At 40.7% G+C, this 18,178-nt stretch overlaps 1 protein-coding gene across 1 annotated transcript; it reads right to left on the bottom strand.

The window, feature by feature from the left end:
* Positions 1–9,533: 9,533 nt before the first annotated feature.
* On the bottom strand, positions 9,534–11,969 carry ccr9b (chemokine (C-C motif) receptor 9b). The gene is made up of 3 exons (XM_063483812.1): positions 11,925–11,969; positions 11,695–11,741; positions 9,534–10,856 (listed from the first exon to the last, which is right to left on the bottom strand). Exons 2-3 carry the CDS (start codon positions 11,734–11,736, stop codon positions 9,819–9,821), a joined length of 1,080 nt encoding a protein of 359 aa, XP_063339882.1. The 5' UTR covers positions 11,737–11,741; positions 11,925–11,969; the 3' UTR covers positions 9,534–9,818.
* Between the last annotated feature and the right edge of the window lie 6,209 nt (positions 11,970–18,178).

Below are 18,178 nucleotides of genomic sequence, written 5' to 3' on the forward strand. Positions count from 1 at the left end.
GACATAATAAAACCACGACGCCTGCACCCCCTTATCAGGCTGGATTAAAAGGGAATAATGAAACAGAGAGAGGTTTTTGAGCCTTGTGTGGTATGAATATGATTATCTAATGGACTCCAATGGAAAGGCATGTTAATGCTACTTTAACGCGAGACCTTTCCCAGACTATCTCCTGCCCCTGGCTCCTCCTAAGACCCTGTCTCCCCCCCCCACCCTCCTCTTCCTTTAAGTTTAAATAATCGTTCTGCTATTTCCACAGAAGTCATTATGCCCCGCCGTCTATCTGTGCATGGACGTAGGCATGGGAGTGATAAATCCTCGTTTTTCACACTCTTTTCCAGGCTGATTGGGCTTCGTTGGCCTCTTAACTTTCAGACAAAAGCACTCTAGGCAATTTATCAACATTCCGATTTTTTCCTTTTTTCCTGACGTTGTTGCTTGAAGAATATGGGTCACTTTCATACGAGCTTATAGCAAACTTTCCGAGCATCCAGTCGGATATTACACGATGCTTGCTTTGAATAAGTATTTGAATGCTAGGCCAAAACAGCCTTAGTGTGAATAATCCCCGGCTATTTACAAACAGTTTTCCAACACCGTTATTCAGTTTTAATTGTGCGCTCACTGCATGCACATCTGAAGCTGTTGCACCTTTATTTCAAGGGCAAACAATTACCCATCCATCACCAAATGAAGATTTGCGTTGTGCAGGTTTGCTGTCAAGCTTCTGTTTAGATGTCAGACACATATCAGCGGTGTATGTATTTTGCAATGGGTGCTGACTGATTAAATGCACCTGTTCTTTTGATCAGTAGAAGAAGCCCCTGACCAATTCAGGCCCAGAGTGGGGGGTCATCATCGGGCCCATTAGGGCCGATAACACTCCTTGAGCTCCACGGTCAAGTCTGTTCTCATACAGCCGAGCACGCAGCAGTATTGTGGATCAGTGCACACATCCTGAGAGCAGACTGAGCTCCCACAGGACACAGTTAAAAAAAAGCATCAATATTTCATCAAACTACTCTCTCTTTCTGGTCCAGATCAAAGCCTCGACTCCCACAGTCCTACAGGTAGAGATGGCTCTTTTGTTTTTGCTCCTCAGGTAGAGCAGCAGTCAGACTCTGTTCGCTTTTGGAAATCTTGCAACGCTCAGCCCATCCATCTCGCCGCTTGCTGCCTCGCTTTTGGAAGAGGCGGTAAAAGGCACGAGTAGAGACTGTGAGGGTGAAAACATGTTCCTGAGATGTCCAGAGATTGAACTTCTTGGCCTTGTAGTGCTTTATTATTTCCTGTTTTTTTCCTTTTTCCATTTTTGCCCATAGTGAGACTAATAGTAAAAACAATGCTGTTGTAATTCATCTTTTGGAAAGGCTTCCCAGCTTCGGTACTCACTGATACCTGAACCACCATCCTTTCCACTGTTTTAGTGCATGATTCCTATTGAAAACGCTATAATTACAGGGCTGGCATTTGTAATAAATTACAAAGTTATGCATAACTAATCACATTGGTCCAAAATGCAGTAATGTAACAAGTTACTGTCCTTACTCTTACTTCTCTTTTATTTTTGAGATATATTATAAAGTGCTGCCAGTGCTGGCTTCATTCTCACCAAAATATTTTTATGCAATATTCTCCTTTCTGTTGGATTTGTACAAATTCTTGATTAAAGAGTGCAGCAGAAACATCTTTTGCATGCCCGCCATATGAATATAGAGATTAGTGCTGCTATTTAGGCATGTGTACGGTTTAAAGCTACATAACTGATAATATATCTTCCATAATTTTGGTTTATAGCAAACATAGTTTTACAATCAGATCAGATCAGATGTTTTCAATCAGATGTTTTCCAGATGTTATTGCATGGTGGATCAAAACCGGATGGTGCATTTCTGTATTTATACATCCATCAGTTTTTATCTACTGATGATCTACAACACCGCTGGCTGAAATCCGAACCATGACAGAGCCCCCACCATGTTTTACAGATGGCTCCACAAACACCGATGACAAGTGGAATCCAAATTTTTTCCATAAGACTTGTTGCCACTGATTTTTAGCGCGGTTCTTGTGTAGTTTTGCACACTTCAGCCTTTTCTCCCTGCTCCTCTTCCTTAAGAATGGCTTCCTGACAGCCACCCTCTCACTGAGACGATTTGTTATGAGGCTTCAGTGAACAGCAGATGGATCAACTGAAGAGCCAGATGCATCTCTCAGGTCCTGTGTCAGGTCTTTGCTGGATTTTTCCTCCCTGTTACTTAAGGACATGACTTTCAGATGCTTGTCATCTGCTGCAGATAGTTTTTTTTTAAGGACAGACATTTTTCTTTTGTCTTCCATTTGTCCAATTTCCTCAAACATTTTAAGGACAAACTGCACACCATGCAGAGATATGCCAAGCCTGGGAATCCCCTTATGGGCATTCTTCATGGATTGAGCTAAGGCGATGTGTTTTTCTAACACACTGTCAGTAACAAAATGCCCAAAATACATTTTTTTGTTTCTTTTACTCATCTATTGGTTCATTTGTTGAGTGTAATGCTTTTGTTGTGCTCAAAAGACTCACAACTCAGTGTTGAGTGGTTTAGCAAGGACTGGACTTAAAATGAGATTGCCCAAAGAAAAATGTTGAAGGACTCAGAAAGCCTGGAGAACTACTCCTTAAAAATGACAAGAAAGCCTGAAATGAAAATGAAATATAAAGAAATGAGGGTGGCTCAAGCTAGATGTTTGCACAGCACTGCAGTAATCAAGCATACATGTGCACAAAGTAAAAACTACAAAACGGTTAACTGTACAATTTTATATTTCGACTTTTCTTTTTGTTTAAGACTCAAATGAGACACAAATCGTTGGGTTTGTGTCAGGAAGGTTATACGGCGTAAAAAGCCAAAACAAACATTCAGAGCTACCCCGAGTCATGACTCCTTTGTAAATAAGAGAGCAGTCAAAGTAGCAGCTAAAGTCAGCAGATTCTGATGATAAAGCAAAGAAGTTCACAATTGCACTTGCTGTACTAAATTCTAACCAAACTACAACCTATTTTGTTCTTCAGGGCTAACCCATTACAGTCTGTGTTCATTTTTAATATACATATTCCCCCTGTCCGCAAAAAGAGTGCAAGAGTGAATATTAAAGTGGCAGCTGTTAGAAATGATGTGAAACAGAATCAATGTGTAAAAAAAATGCGTTGGGTTCACACCCAGCACTCTCACAGCAGGCAGCTCTTTTCAGTGAAAATGCTCCAAAACTGTGCTGTTCACCACAGAGGCATCAAACAGCACGCACAGTAGCTAGATAGCTAGATTCTAAATAAAAGCTGTTGTTGTCGCACAAGCGCTTGAAGTTTAAATGAGCACCTGGTTGCTAAGTTCAACACAAAAAGCATTAAATATGTCAATTTTCTGCTTTCAATTTGCACCTGCTGCCTCCAAAAACCCACTTTCAGCTAAACTGGGCCTAAAAAGGTAAACAAAACAGACATGTAAGAGCTGTACTCACTGTATAGTGAGTTTGCCATTCGATAGTATTATCCAAATGTTTAATATTATTAACCTATAAAGTGCACTCAAAGTACCCAACAATGCTTTAAAAAAAGAAGTGTGCTACTAATGGTTACCACCTAAGCACGGTATAGTATCATGTATAACAGAATAAGAAGGAAGAGCGCAGAGCATTACAACACAACCTGCTAGTAAGGAGGTTTTCTTTAATAACTCGAGAAAATATGATTGTTATAATATGTATTTTTTCAATAATTAATGGATATAAGGATATAATATAAGGATAAGTGCAAGAAAATAGAAGGATGAATGTTAGTATTTACTGCTTTTGTCTGTCAGCTTTAAACTGTGTGACAGCAACAATGTTATGAATGGCAAATGCTGGAAAATGACCTCAGTACTGTCTAAAAGTGCTGTTTTTCTTATTTTTCTAATGAGCTCACAGCCATGGTAAAAAGAAACAACATTATTTTTCAATTATAAGATTTTAAGAATATAGGACATAATAAAAAAAATTATTCTGGTCCTTAAAAGGTCTTAAAATGAATGAAATACAACCTCAGATCAACTACAAAACGTTGCATGTGCCTAAATTAAAGCCTCCAAACGCCAAATAAAAGCAAAGTTGTGAAGACTAGTAGGCCAAAAATCCTCCACAATCCTCCATAATGTGAGAGACTGATAAAGTCATACAGACAATCATCGCTTCTTCTGCTAAAGGTGGTTCTACAAGATACTGAATCATGAGCCGTACTGTATGTAGCATGGTTTTTACCATGACTGCTGAAGTCCCTTTATAAGCAGTAGTGAACAATAATTTTTTAAAAAAAACAACTTATTTCAACAAATTCACCTCAGCAAACACAGAAAATGCAACAATTTCAGGCATGAATGCTGGGGCTAGTTGTTATTTATCTAAACAGAAAACAGTTTTTTCAGGGGACACAGCAGATCTGTGTTCTGCGTTTTTTGGTTAACGTCAGATCTTCTGTGCTGTCGCACGTGCTCTTCAGTAGTGGTGAGATCAGAGCTGTGAAATGTACCTAAACACAACTCATCTCTCTCCATACTACCTTTGCTGTGGCAGGTGTTTCGACGTAGACTTGAGCCCAGGTGTAGACACTTACCACATCCTCACTCCATCACTTACACCTTCTGCACGGCAGTGGCCAGCAGCACATGAGCTAGTAACTAAAACGATGACCGAAATGCGTTTATTTTATTCGTGAAATGTCAAATTGCACGTGAAGATGAGGATGTAGGTGTTACCACTGTATATATATAACATATAAAATAAAAGAAGAAGGAAAAGAAAACCTGTCTTTGTTGCACTACAAAATTAGATGTTTATTCCCAGACGCTAAACAGCGGCATGCATTTACACTACAATTTCATTTGTGAGATACTTCTATTATTATTTGAGGAACAGTGGATAGGGTTTCCTCTCCACACAGTGGATAATATCAGAACTTATGTGGTAACAACAACTGGCATGTGCATGAGCCCTCAATATAGACAATCATAAAAATTTACATAGGTGAAGCATTATGACAAAAAAGCTCATTTCTGCAATAACAGGGTGCTAAATATTTTTTGCTGCAGGGCCAGATTTGTTTCCCGCCCCAATGTGGACATAAAATGTTGATTAGAAATCACTATAATAAGGTTCCAGTTGCATTTTATCCTGTAACAACCTTTGCAGCAAGCAAGAGTAATAAAGGAGTCGATACTTAGAGTTAATGCAGAATTTGTTGGATTGTTCCTCCACAGGATTCTGTAAATTTAGGGTGGAAAATATTTAAAATGCACTTAATTAGAAAAATTGGATGTTTATCTCTAAAAACTGAAAATTAACTGTATTTTCTTTCTTAAACCGAAATTTCACTGGTAAAAAAAGAGAGCTTTGTCTTTCCTATTCCTGCATTTTATGTCAGATTATCTGTAAATTAAAATTTTCTCTAGAAAATTAAAATGCTACCAAACAGGTAGATCAGTTATTAAATCGATACATCTAATTTATTATAATAAACAAGTGTAACTGATAGTAATTGTTCACCATTAAAAAGAATGGCAGCTTTTATTTATGAGAGCCAAGAATTATGCAAAGCTTGATTTTGCAAATAAATACACCTTGTTGTGCACTGAATGTCTACACATGGCTTTGTGTTCATCATTATAAGTGTGCAAATGTCTTTCCTCCCCTCCACCCACTCCCACCCCTGCATCAACCCCGGTTTTTCTGTCGTCCCTGAACACACCGGGCCCTCTCCTCCTCTCATCATCAGCGTCAATCTGTGGCTGTCACTCGGAGCCGGACAGTGACTAACGACACTCCCAGTCAGTCAAACACTTATCACCACACAGGTAACACACAGGCCTGGAAATGACTGACATGAAATGGAAACGTCTCTCATTCTGTGGGCCTGGGAGCTGAAGTGAAATATTAGCTGTGGGAGAGATGGCGGATGATAAGCGGCTCCCTGTTTGGGCTGGAATTGCGGAGGTCCAAGTTCTATTACATTTCTTCTTCTTCTTCTTCTTTTTTTCAGAGGTGTGTGAAGCTGCTTCTTGCTTTCCTCATGAACCAGTTTACAGCAACAAGCTTCGAATTTAACAATGAACCTAACTTCCAGCATAAGCTTATTTGTGACTTTCTCTAGCAGTAAATGGAGCTCAGAGCCGGTGGGTCACTGCCGATATGTAAGCCATTGTCCCTGCAGCTTTCGGATGTCCACAAGAAACAGACCGCAGTCTGCTCAGTGTCAGTGGGTCACATATGTTTCCACTGTCTCTCCTATTACTCACAGACTCCACAGTATCCTCCCTCCATCCCTCTTTTTTCTTTCTCACTCACCTCTCCTTTATGCACACACGCACGCAATTCCCCCCTGTGCAGAAAGATGGATGGGATGTTCCCAACCACAGGTGCTGCTCTACTTGTGAGTCTTTTTGCATTCTTCACTGCACGATCCAGTCCTGCTTTTAGAGTTATGTATGGCAGTGCGTTCAGTCTGTTTGTAGCTCAGTGGGAATGGACTGATGTTCAAAAACAAAGAAAAACTCACTGACTTCATATTTAACCCTGCTTTCCCAGACTTGGTCTCCCAACCAAAATCGCCACTAGATGGGGTTGATTTCTTTTCCAACTTGTCTGTTTGCTGTTGACCCTACTGAAACCTAAACTAGGAGCTTTCTGCTGTGCACATCACACCACCTTGTGGCTGAAATTAGTAGCAGTCTGTAATAAAGCAATATAGCAAACCTTTTGCTGTATACACTAGCAGTTTGGTACTTTTATGGCAGTAATTCCCAACAAAAGGCCTGTCCATATAAAGAGTTGAGGGTGTTGTAGTGTTTAGTGTGTTTGTAAGACAAATATATGCACAAATGGGAATATAAATTAGTGTTATTCAGTAGTTCAGTAGGTTTAAGATAACTTAAGATAACTTTTTTCTCTTCTCACACTAACTGGGTGACCCTCTCAGATATATCAGTAAACCATTGGAAGATCAGGGTTTTGCAACATCAACTGGTAAGAATGTGTGAACGCTATGAAGGAAAAAAAGACATGAAGCCTAAAAACATGCAAATCCCTGACAGGCACTCACCAGCTACTTTGTTAGGTACAGCTGTTCAGCTGCTTGTTGACACAAATGTCTAATCATCCATCACATGGCAGCAACTCAGAGTATGTACATATGTAGATGTGGTCGAGACGAGCTGCTGAAACTAAGCTTGAGAATGGGGAAGAAACGTGATTTAAATTACTTTCAGTGTGCTGTGGTTGTTGGTGACAAACTGGTTTATTTCAGAAACTGTTAATCTGCTGGGATTTTCCCACAAAACCATCTCTAGGGTTTAGAGAGAATGGTCCGAAAAAGAGGAAATATCCAGCGACAATTCTCTGGTTGAAAATATCAGGAGAGAGTGATTAGATGACATTGAGCTGATAGGAAGGTAGCAGTAACTCAAATAATCACCTGTTACAACCAAGGTACGCAGAAGAGCATCTTTGAACGCACAACATATAAAACACTGAAGTAGATCGGCTACAGCTGCAGAAGGCCACACCAGGTGCTACTCCTGTCAGCTAAAAACAGGAAACCAAGGCTACAGCAACACAGCCTCAACAAAACTGGACAATGGAAGATTGGAAAAATGTTGCCTGGCCTGTTGAGCCTTGAATTCTGCTACAATATTCAGATGGTGATGGGTTAGAATTTGCTATAAACAACATGCAAGCATGCCTTGCATGAGTAGTTCAGGTGGTGGTGTAATGGTATTGGGGGAAATATTTTCTTTGCACATTTTGACCCCATAGTGTCCACATCTTCTGTTGGCTGTTTCCTCTGGGATAAAGCAGCATGTCACAAAGTTCAAATAATCTCAAACTGGTTTCTGCAACATGACAGTGTGATAACTGGCCTCCAGAGCCATCACAGGTCAATCCAATAGAGCATCTTTGAGATGTGGTGGATCGGGTGATTCACATCATGGATGTGCGGCACCTTTATGAATCTGTGCCAGAATAACCTTACCTTGCAGGGTGTACGTAATAAAGTGGATAGTGAGGGTTGACTAACATGTACAGTCAGCACATCCTATGTTAGCTCTGCAGTTATGTTTAAACCAGTAACAGGAAACTAACACAGGGCATTTAAGCCCATCTAATGCCATTTAATTGTGCGTGTGTATGCATTAAGGGGAGGTTGCTGTTAGATGTTAGCTTAATAAGCCATAACAACTATTTTTCCTTGTAATCCAAAGCCCAATGTAATTTTTCACTGGATCAGTTATGAAATAAAAACACTGATGCAAAAAATCTTCACTTCTCCTTCTAAGACAAACCGTGGGACTGACCCCGACTTGAGAGCAAGAGACTGAAAAACCTATAACGAACCACTTCATCTTACCACAGTGCTGTGCGCCCCTTCGGTTATTGCGTAACATTCCTTTCCCTTGAATTCATATGACCGGGACATTGAGGACATCTGTAGGGAGGCCTCAGCTCTGCATTTAAGCGGGAACATCTTGTTGTTGACTTGACTGATGGTTTCCTGTCGTGAGATGAAGAAACAGCACAAAAGAGGCACTTGAAAGAACGTGTCTGTGGTCTCACCTGAATCCAGCAGGTATGTAACTATGCAGCAGTCTTTGTGGTCACCTTGGTGACCACAAAAACACCTCATATTTTGTTTCCTGCAGCTAACAGGTACTTTGTGGTGTGCTTTGCTTCTACCACCTGTCTCTTGTTTTTGTCTTCCAGCACAGGAATTTGTATTGTATTGGTTTAAAATCGAATTTAAGATCAGGTTATCTGACATCTGCTGCTTCTGATTGTGGTTGCCGGGAAGAGTAAACAAACTTCTCGAAGCTCATCAACAGCAAATTTAAATGCCAGCTTACTGATACTTGAATGACTTGATGTTTTCAGGCCAGATAAGTTAGAAACAAGCACTACTATGCAGGGATTGACTTGCACGTGTCATTAAAAACTACGCATATGTGTATTTAGTGCACCCTGCTGAAACGTTACCGATTGCATGAGAGTAGAGCTGCAGTAGAATTGGGAAGTTTTTCAAGCTGTGACACCTGCCTGCACGGATGTCTGTCACCTGTCTGAGCTACAGCCGTTGTGAGACCGCTGTGGGAAATGTCTTTCATGGCAGTATGAATGGCTAACGTTAGCTTTCACTGTGAAACTGCCAAGTCATACCCAAACAAGGTTCAATCATAAAACAGTGTCAGCAGACAGGATGGCATAGACTTTTAATATGAGGATGTGTACTCAGATCGAAAACAGTGAACTTGCCACATTTAAGTATGTTTTCCACCACACTAAATACGTTATACTAGTGAAAGCATTCAAATACTTCCCCAGGTATAAACTGCTGATCTCATCACTTAGCCCCTGCAGACAGGGGTACTTGAACCGACCGTTGAAGACTCATCCTGTTTGTTATTGTGCGGTGAAGTATTGAACATAAGCAGCATAAACTGGAGTATGAATCATTTTTTTAATGTTTCGTAGTCATTTAAAGCAGTACAGCAAATACATGATGGAACAAATGTTTAAAAAAAATGCAAACAGTATTTACAGTAATGTACAGTTTTTACAGTAAATTCAGATAAAAATGTGCCTGTGACTGTCAGTATGTGGTTGAAATTAATGTAAAGGCTTTTAAAAAAAAATGTTGTTGCTTTTGAAGTTGTATATGCTATTGTTGCTCCTCTAGTGTGGAGTAATGCATGAAGAACATAGTGGAAAACATGAATTGGGCTCAGATCTCAGGTACGGTTAGGGAAAATGGGCAGTTATATGGAAAGGGCAGGAGTAGTATCAGTGTCTGACATGACAGAGGGGCGTTTGGGAACTGCCTGGACTTTACTGAGCCCTCCTTTGCTCACACCTCCAATGCAAGTCCTCACCATCCTGTGCAGGTCCTGTCTGAACCGAACTCCAATGAAGACGTAGAGGAAGGGGTTGAGGCAAGCGTGTGTATATGCCAAACTTTTAGCAATCTGTCCAGCTATATCAAAATTAATTACAGTGCTACAATCTGTGTAAGTCATATTAGTTGCCTGTCTGGCTTCCACAATCAGCAGGCTATTGTAAGGCAGTTGAGAGAGGACAAAAACAAACACCACAGCAAGGATGACACGGAGGGCCTTGTGCTTTTCAAAGCTCTTGGCCTGCATAAGTGTGCGAATGATGACAGAATAACAAAAGAACATGACTAGTAGAGGAATGCAGAAGCCCATGCAAATCTGCAGGGACAGCACGAGGATCTTTGTATGATTGTTTACATTGTTCCAGTAGACCATAGTACAAAATTGCATTTCTTGAGATGTCTTCACCTCGGCGAAGATAAACTCAGGGAGTGTGAGGAGAGCAGAGACAAACCAGACACCAAGGCAAGCAAGTTTGCTGTAGAACAGCCTCTTTTTCTTTAGATTTTGGGCCTTAATAACTTGAACAATAGCAATGTATCGGTCCACACTAATGCAGGTGAGAAGGAACATGCTGCTGAAGAAGTTGATCTTATAGACAGCGGACACTATTTTGCAGAGAGTGATGCCAAAATCCCAGCCTTTAATGGCATCGACTGCCCAGAATGGAAGCATGCACAGGAAAAGGAGATCAGCCACTGCCAGATTTAGCAGATACACATCGGTCATTGTTTTCAGGCGGTTGCGCACAGTGGTGTAGATCCAAACCACCAGCAGGTTACCCACAGCACCCAGGATGAAGATGATCCAGAAGAGCGGCGGCTCGTACTGCCCACGAAACTCCCTGACCCAGGTTCTGTCACACATGCCTGATTCGTCAGTTGGCAGAGAATAGTCCTCGGTCTGCAATCAGAAAGCAGGTTGTCTCGTGAGGTATTAAAGACAACTGTTTGCAACAGATGCACTGTCTTTTTGTCTTGCTTTGAGTTTCCTGTCATGCATTTCTTTTTTCTATCTCTCTCTCTCGTTGAAACCCAACTCACTCTCTCTTGGTTACTCGTTGGCGGTTACATAAGATAACATGTTTACAATGGGAATACAGTGAAATTACATCAAACACTGTCTGTGACATGCAAGCTAACCAGAGTATGCAAAAAAAAAAAAACTGCCGTCAGGTGCAGGTGCCGTGTCTGTACTGGAGAAACCACACTACTGCACAGTTTCCTGCTGCTATCCAACCCTGAGGCGAAGGGGGGGTGCGAACGATCCCGAGGGGCTCCAGAAAGGGGCCCCCTGCAGAACCCAGTACCCCCAGAAGCATGGCATTTAGATATAGGGCAGAGATAAACAGCGGCGTCTTGGTTTTGAGATACAATGGAAAATTTGATGCGAACTACAGCCGTGGCTCTCTGTGGTAATTTAGTATTCTAGAGATGTCTGCTTTAGATAAATCGACTACACTTGGGTCACTAAATGGATTCTTTTACACTTTCATTAAAGATACATAATAGCAAATAAGCAAACTCAGGTCATAAGCGTTATCCTTTTATGTACATACAGATTTTTAAACAGCATCTCAAATTAAGTTTTACAGTATTTTTGAATACTTTAAATACTGCAAAACAATACAAAATGTCACTTAAGCACTCCATGTGTAAGCAGGCAATACTAAGAGTAGCAATTCTACTATATATAGAATACAGACATTAGTGTTTATGAGTTATGTCAAAGAAATACTCACTGGAGAATATGTTGTTTCATTGAAATCACTGTAATCCTCCATGATTGCTACAAAGGAACCAGAAAATGTTCAAATTAAAAACAAGATTCAAAAATAGATTGCAAAAATAAAATAAAAAGTAAAAAAAAATTAAATAAAATAAACATTAAATAGAACAAACTAAATATAACCTGGAGCTGAACTAAATGTTAAATGGAAACCTCCTTTCAGCAGACCAACAAATTACTTACCCACTCAGTGAGGACGTAGTAAGCAACTTCACAGTCACAGGGCTGTCACTTTTACCAAGCCCGACTCATCTTCACTAACTTATATGGTTTCTCTGTAACCACAGAATCACGTGACGATATCAGTTCATTTCCCCTCATTCGACAAGGCCTTTGTTGATGCACGCGCATGTCTATATTACAGCTAGCAGTACTTCAAAAACTAGCATCAGACATGCATGGTTTCAAACACTGACAACGTTGCACCAGTTTAAAGGAGAAGTTGTGATTTTTAGGCTGCACCATCTGAACCCTGACCATCAGGCTGGAACCAAAGCACATTCTCTCCACAGCTGATTAGGTTTGATCGAGTCGTGGCCCATTTTGTACACACAGGTGTGGAGCACTTAGAGCAGGAGATGAGTGATGCGTGAAACTGAAAACCAAAGTGCGATTAAAGCCTAAAGCTAAAAGATCGTCGGCGCTGCTGTTTCTTTGCAGTTTCAATGGTCTGAAATTCAGACGATGTGGGCTTGTGTCAAAATAACAGTATATGTAAGCCTTCTTGTTTCTTATTAAAATGTGCTCTTACTCAGTAAACATCTCAATGTCTGCATGAGAGAAACCGTGATTTCCCTTTGAAGTATGAGGAAATCAAATCTGGGAAGTAAAAAGTTCGTTTAGTAATGCCTGGACTAGGCTAAAGGGAGTTTAATAAAAACATGGTCATGCTGGACGCTGACCACAGTGGTGCAAAACAAATGAAGAAGAAAGTCCCTGACATACCACCTGACATCCAAACAAAACTGAAAACACAAAAAGTCATCTTGTGACCCGGGATGGAAGATGATGATCACACTGTGTCACGAATGAGGCAATACACGCTCACCAACAAGAGCCTGACACACTTTAAATTATTGAAATAGTTCATCTGTTTTTGCTTCCTTATAGCGTTCTCTTCTGGGGCTATTTTGACCTCTCAGAAGGCCCTCCGTATGACTGAGTGTGTTGTATTCTCAAAGTTTCACTTCCTGGCCTGGATCTTTAGCTCTTGAATCAAGAGGATGAGCGTGCGAGCCATTACCTCTTCAAATTTCTACCAATTGCTCACTGGTTGCGTTTCTCGGTTTTGATCGTAGTGAGGCACGAGGAAATGAATATGTCATGATCAGTATTTACCTTCTGGGAACAGACTGTTGAAAGTGTAGCAGCCTGAGAGGTTTCACTCACTACTTGCCATCTACCAACTGCCAAAGTGCGGCTAATTGCATGGCTTTGATCTGTGGGAATGAAAAGCACAATAGCAAAGAGACCATTACATACTGTCAAACAGAAAGTTTCGTTGGTAGGCATCGGTTGATGACAGTGCCACATCAGGTTCCAAATTGAAGATGAGATCACCTTTCTAATCTTTGATGCAGTGGCTTTATTGGGAACTTTCTATGAAAAACAAACCAGTGGGCATAATAAGTGTGTAATCAAAGTTTACTGCCCTTTCAGTATCAGTATCAGGGTCAAAATGGCAAAGTCATACATCGCAATCCATCAATCTCCAATAGCTGTCATAGAGTGAGAGACAGGGTACAGGTAAGGTCAACACAAAGACGCAGACAACCATTAACAAGTGCAGTCAACTTAGCATTGCTAGTTGACCTAACCTACGCGTGTTTTTGGACTGCGGGAGGAAGTGGGAGTAAACAGAGAGAACCCATGTAGATGCATGAAGAACACGTAAACTCTGTGTCATAAATGTTGTTTGACTCAAACTCGGGACCTTTCTGCCTTGATGCAAAACTGCTAACCACTGCGCCACCATATGAACCACAAATCACATACATGAATAATAAAAACAAAAAACTTGCTTTGAGAGTCTTTTCACTCCCCCCAAAAAATGCTGCATAGAATGACAACGCAATCATGTAATGTTTCATGTAGCAAGCTGTTGTAGATTGTAACCACAGTAATGCATATTTAAAGGTGACTAAACGAGGTAATTTACCCAACACGACTCCAGACTGCCGCCTGAATGACACACTTTAAGGCTTCATGCATCTCATGACATCTTATGACATAGCTCTCACTGCTGCTGTAGCCATGGGCGTGCTTTGTGCTTTCGTTGTTGTGTAACACGTGTGTGTGGTGAAGGTTTTGTTCACTGAGGCCCATGCTCTTCAACCTTTGTGGTGTATTGATAGTGATGTCTGTCATAAAGGTACTGTGTGCTGAGCCGTTAGCTGAGGATTACAAGAGCCTTTTAAAATAATAAATGCATCACAGCAAGTTTCCTGATTAATTTAACTGTATTTGTATTTTTTGTGTTTGGACTGAACCAATAAATCAAACTATGTAATGTACATGAAATGCAAAGGAGATTTTTTTTAAAGTCCAGGAAAAAACAATAAAACTAACAGATCTGTTTCTGAACATTAACGATGAATTTCAATGGCACAAAAAATCCAAATTTTATTGTAATAAGAATTATGAACCTTCTCCATGCTCTGTTTTCAGGCTTTAGAAAATCTAACCCGTGACAGCACACTTCGCCCAATCACACATCTTTTCAGCCGTATCAGGTGTGATGTGGTGGCACTGTGGTTCAGGCAGAGGTCTTCCAGCTGTCTGTGTGTGGTGGGGTTTGTTCAGGCCAACCGTCAGTACTGACCTGCTTTTGAAACACACACAAATGGAAAGGAGAAACCTCCAAGGCTGACTTTCAGTGGTGTGCTGAATATAGAAGGAGCAACCAGCAGCTGCCAGCTCAGCCTTACCTGTGCCAATCTGAGCCACTGAGCTGGATTTCTCATCCATGTTTTCACTTGCGGAGCATTTTATCCAAAATGATCAGAGAAACATTTGTGCTTTAGTTTTAGTGAGTGATAAAACTGAAGTTATTCTACTGGGCCCTAAAAATCAGCTTCCAGGCCCCTCTCTTTGGAACCAGCTCCCAGACTGGATTTCAGAGACAGACACTTCTCGACTTTTAAGGCCCAGTCTGCTGGGGGGTTCCCATGAGGCACTGAGTGTTTCTTCTTCACTTACCTTTTTCACTTTCTATTTGTTTACACATTACTCTGCATTTCCTCATTAGTTATTATCCATCTCTGGCTCTCTTCCACAGTGTGCCTTTTTTTCTGTCTTCCTTCCATCACCCCAACTGCTCATGGCTGCCCCTCCTTGGGTCTGGTTCTGCTGGAGGTTTCTTCCAGTTAAAAAGGAGCTTTTACTTCTCACTGTCACCATGCGTTTGCTCATGTGTCTGCGTATTGCACCAATACAGCGCATCACTTCCTCATTCATATGTGGTCACTTGCAATTCCAAACAACAAAAAACCCACATGCCAAAACGCTGAGGCTCTGAGATGTGCCTAGAAGTCAACTGCTGATGTCATGCTGCAGTCTGTGGGATATTCCCATCATCATCTGGCAGGAGAGGCGTAGAACAGAAAACCACACGTTGCATATTCTGCTACCTTTTCTAAATCTCCAACTCTGAAGTTTAAACTTAGATTCTGAAGAATATAAAGCAGGGAAAACACCCTGGAATGACCATGTATACAACCTGAAACAGAAAGATACTAGATCTCTCAACCCAATCATCCCTTGTGGGAATAAAAGACTTTGAACATGTTGTTTTGATACCTATTCATGTCAACATAACAAAAAGGCATGAAAAATCACAGAAAGTCCAGAAACAAAGGATTGTCCCATTTGTAAAAGCAAAGTAAACAGTGTAGTTTCTGTGTTAAGTTTTGTAGTGTGAAATGAATTTCCACTGTGATAGACGAAATCACAAAACATAAGCAACAGATTCATATGACAACCTGACTTCTCTCTGAATGATGGGGGTAGATTAATCACCAGAATGAATAAGAGGGGAAAAAACCTCCCAATCACTTCAGCTAAACCAGGATTATGTGTGTTACACTTACAACTGGAGATCCTCGTAGCACAGAGAGGCAAACTTTGAGTCGTTTTGTGAACTCAGCATGTATGTGCCATTTTATTTCACAGAAAAAGCAAGATAAAAAACAACTGCGTTAAGCAATTATTCTCAGAAGTGACTAAAAGCTGCTTCCAGTATCTCTTTGTCGTCATCTGTGTCATCTCTTAGCAACTGCCAGTTACTGAGTGACATCGAGCAGTCCCGGGAAGCTGAGATATGCAGGCCTAACCTTTTTTACAACAATGTTCCCACAGTGACAGTGAGGCAGCCGGCGTCACAGAGATAAAGGCAGAGACAAAGGATATGAGAGAAGGGAACCAACCTGGAAGCAGCAGTTGATGTAACAATGTCAAATAAAACATACCTACTAGTTCCACGGTGTTATGATTCTGCCACATTATGGTTACTGGGGTGATTCAGAAATCTTGAGAGATGGCAGCGTTGTTGAGTTTGTCTTTTTTTTTTTTAACAAATCCAAGCAACTTGGATGGATTAATGGAGAAATGTAATATCTCAGCTATCAATACACTGCCATACACCTAGGAGAAATAGTGATCAAATATGGCTTGTGATACGTGACTGCTAAATCACACTAGTACAAGTTCAGGGCAAGATTGAACAGGAATGTTACACTGCTCTCTAGTTACTGAATACCATGTGGGTGTAAATATGCCAGCACTAACATCGAAACCCGAGATTAGCGTAGATTGCCGCAGTCTTTTCTTCCCCTAAAAGTCCAACCATCTTTGTTTTAGGACATTTACAGTCTGAAACTCTCCCCACCAGCAACACCAGCACCAGCAAATGCCTGCTTCATGATTCTGTAGAAAACCAGAAGCTTCTGCGTTACTAGTGAAACTGAGAAAACCCCTTTGATGCCTTGTCAGTGAGCAGGAAGCTGTTCTTCACCAGCTTCACTACTCTGAATTTACTATTGCCCCATACTGTGGGAAAGTGCTGTGACTTCTCTCAGCAGCGCAAGAGACTGCTTGGTACATACAAGTCACCACTTCCTGTGCCTGCTGCTGTGATTTATTGTCAGTCTGTTGTACAGCAGCTTAGCTTGTGCATCCTATCCGAACCAACCAGCAGTTCTTAATCCCCGTCTTGTTTACTCTTTAGCTACACCACAAGCACGCAACTACATGCAAATATAGGGCAAGGATTTATTTATTTTTTGCTAAACTCAACTTTCATTCGTTGGTGGAGAAGAAATAATGTGGATGCCATCTTTCTGAATCAGAACACAGCTAATAGGTTTTAAAGCGTCATCACTGTTATGAGTTTACAGCACATATAAGCACGTAGTGTGTTTCTCACCTACTCCCTCCTTCAACACGTATAAAAGGAGGACCACCTCATGTGCATAAGTTCTGTGCAAGATGCATAACTCACATGAGTTTAATTCAGGACACTGTGGCTTTTAAGGGTTTCAGTGAAAACAAAAAGGGTTTGACGGTTGACTTGCTGGTGACCACTGTTTCTTATTTTGGTGCTATCTCGGTCTACTTTGGTTAGGAAAAAAAGGGAAACAAAACACATGTTTCTCAAGATAAGGAAAGCAGATTAGATATGGTAAACTCTACAACAACAGCAATTCTTTTGTGCAAATAATACCAGTCAGCACTATTATTACGAGTATCATCAGAGAGATTTATCTCATGGTCATTTTAACCGAATTAGCATCTAGTCCTACTTACTGGCCTGAAAAAAAATACATGGGTCAACACACAAAACACAATTGCATCTGTAACTTGGAGGAAAAAAAAGAAAGGAAAAAAAATATTTTAAGTACTTGTGAGTAACCAGTGCAGTGACAACAGGCTGCAAAGTCACTGACATCAAGCACCTGTTGCCCAAACTGAGTTTTTTCAAGGTTATGAGATACATTTATTTGTGCATGTTTATTTTTGTATTATAGCATTGTGGCGCCCCCTGGTACAGATTACACAAACGTGCCATGTGTGTGCCACGGCATTCACTACATCGACGTTTTTTAAGTTTTAAATGAATAGTGTGAGTACTTTTAATCAAATACACTCAACTCCCACTTTGTTAGGTGGACCTGTTCAACAGTTTGTTAAGGGGAATCTCTAATCATCAAATCTGATTTTCAGAAACTGTTGATTTACTGGGATTTTTCCACTCAACAATTTTAGAGTTTACAAAGACAAAAACATAACAAGAGAAAATATACAGTGAGCACCAGTCAGACGAAAATTCCCAGATGCCCTTGAGCTGATAGAAGGGCAACAGTTACTCAAATAACCACTTGTTATAACCAAGGTATGTAGAAGAGCATTTCTGAATGCAGCACACATCAAACAACGAAGCA

This window comes from Pelmatolapia mariae, linkage group LG9, assembly GCF_036321145.2.
Source record: "Pelmatolapia mariae isolate MD_Pm_ZW linkage group LG9, Pm_UMD_F_2, whole genome shotgun sequence".
Classification (NCBI taxonomy): domain Eukaryota; kingdom Metazoa; phylum Chordata; class Actinopteri; order Cichliformes; family Cichlidae; genus Pelmatolapia; species Pelmatolapia mariae.

Coding starts and splice junctions, on each gene's coding strand:
- ccr9b (XM_063483812.1), bottom strand. CDS start 11,736: ATGGAGGATTACAGTGATTTCAATGAAACAACATATTCTCCA. Junction 10,857..11,694: donor ATGAAACAACATATTCTCCA/GTGAGTATTTCT, acceptor TTCTGATTGCAG/ACCGAGGACTATTCTCTGCC.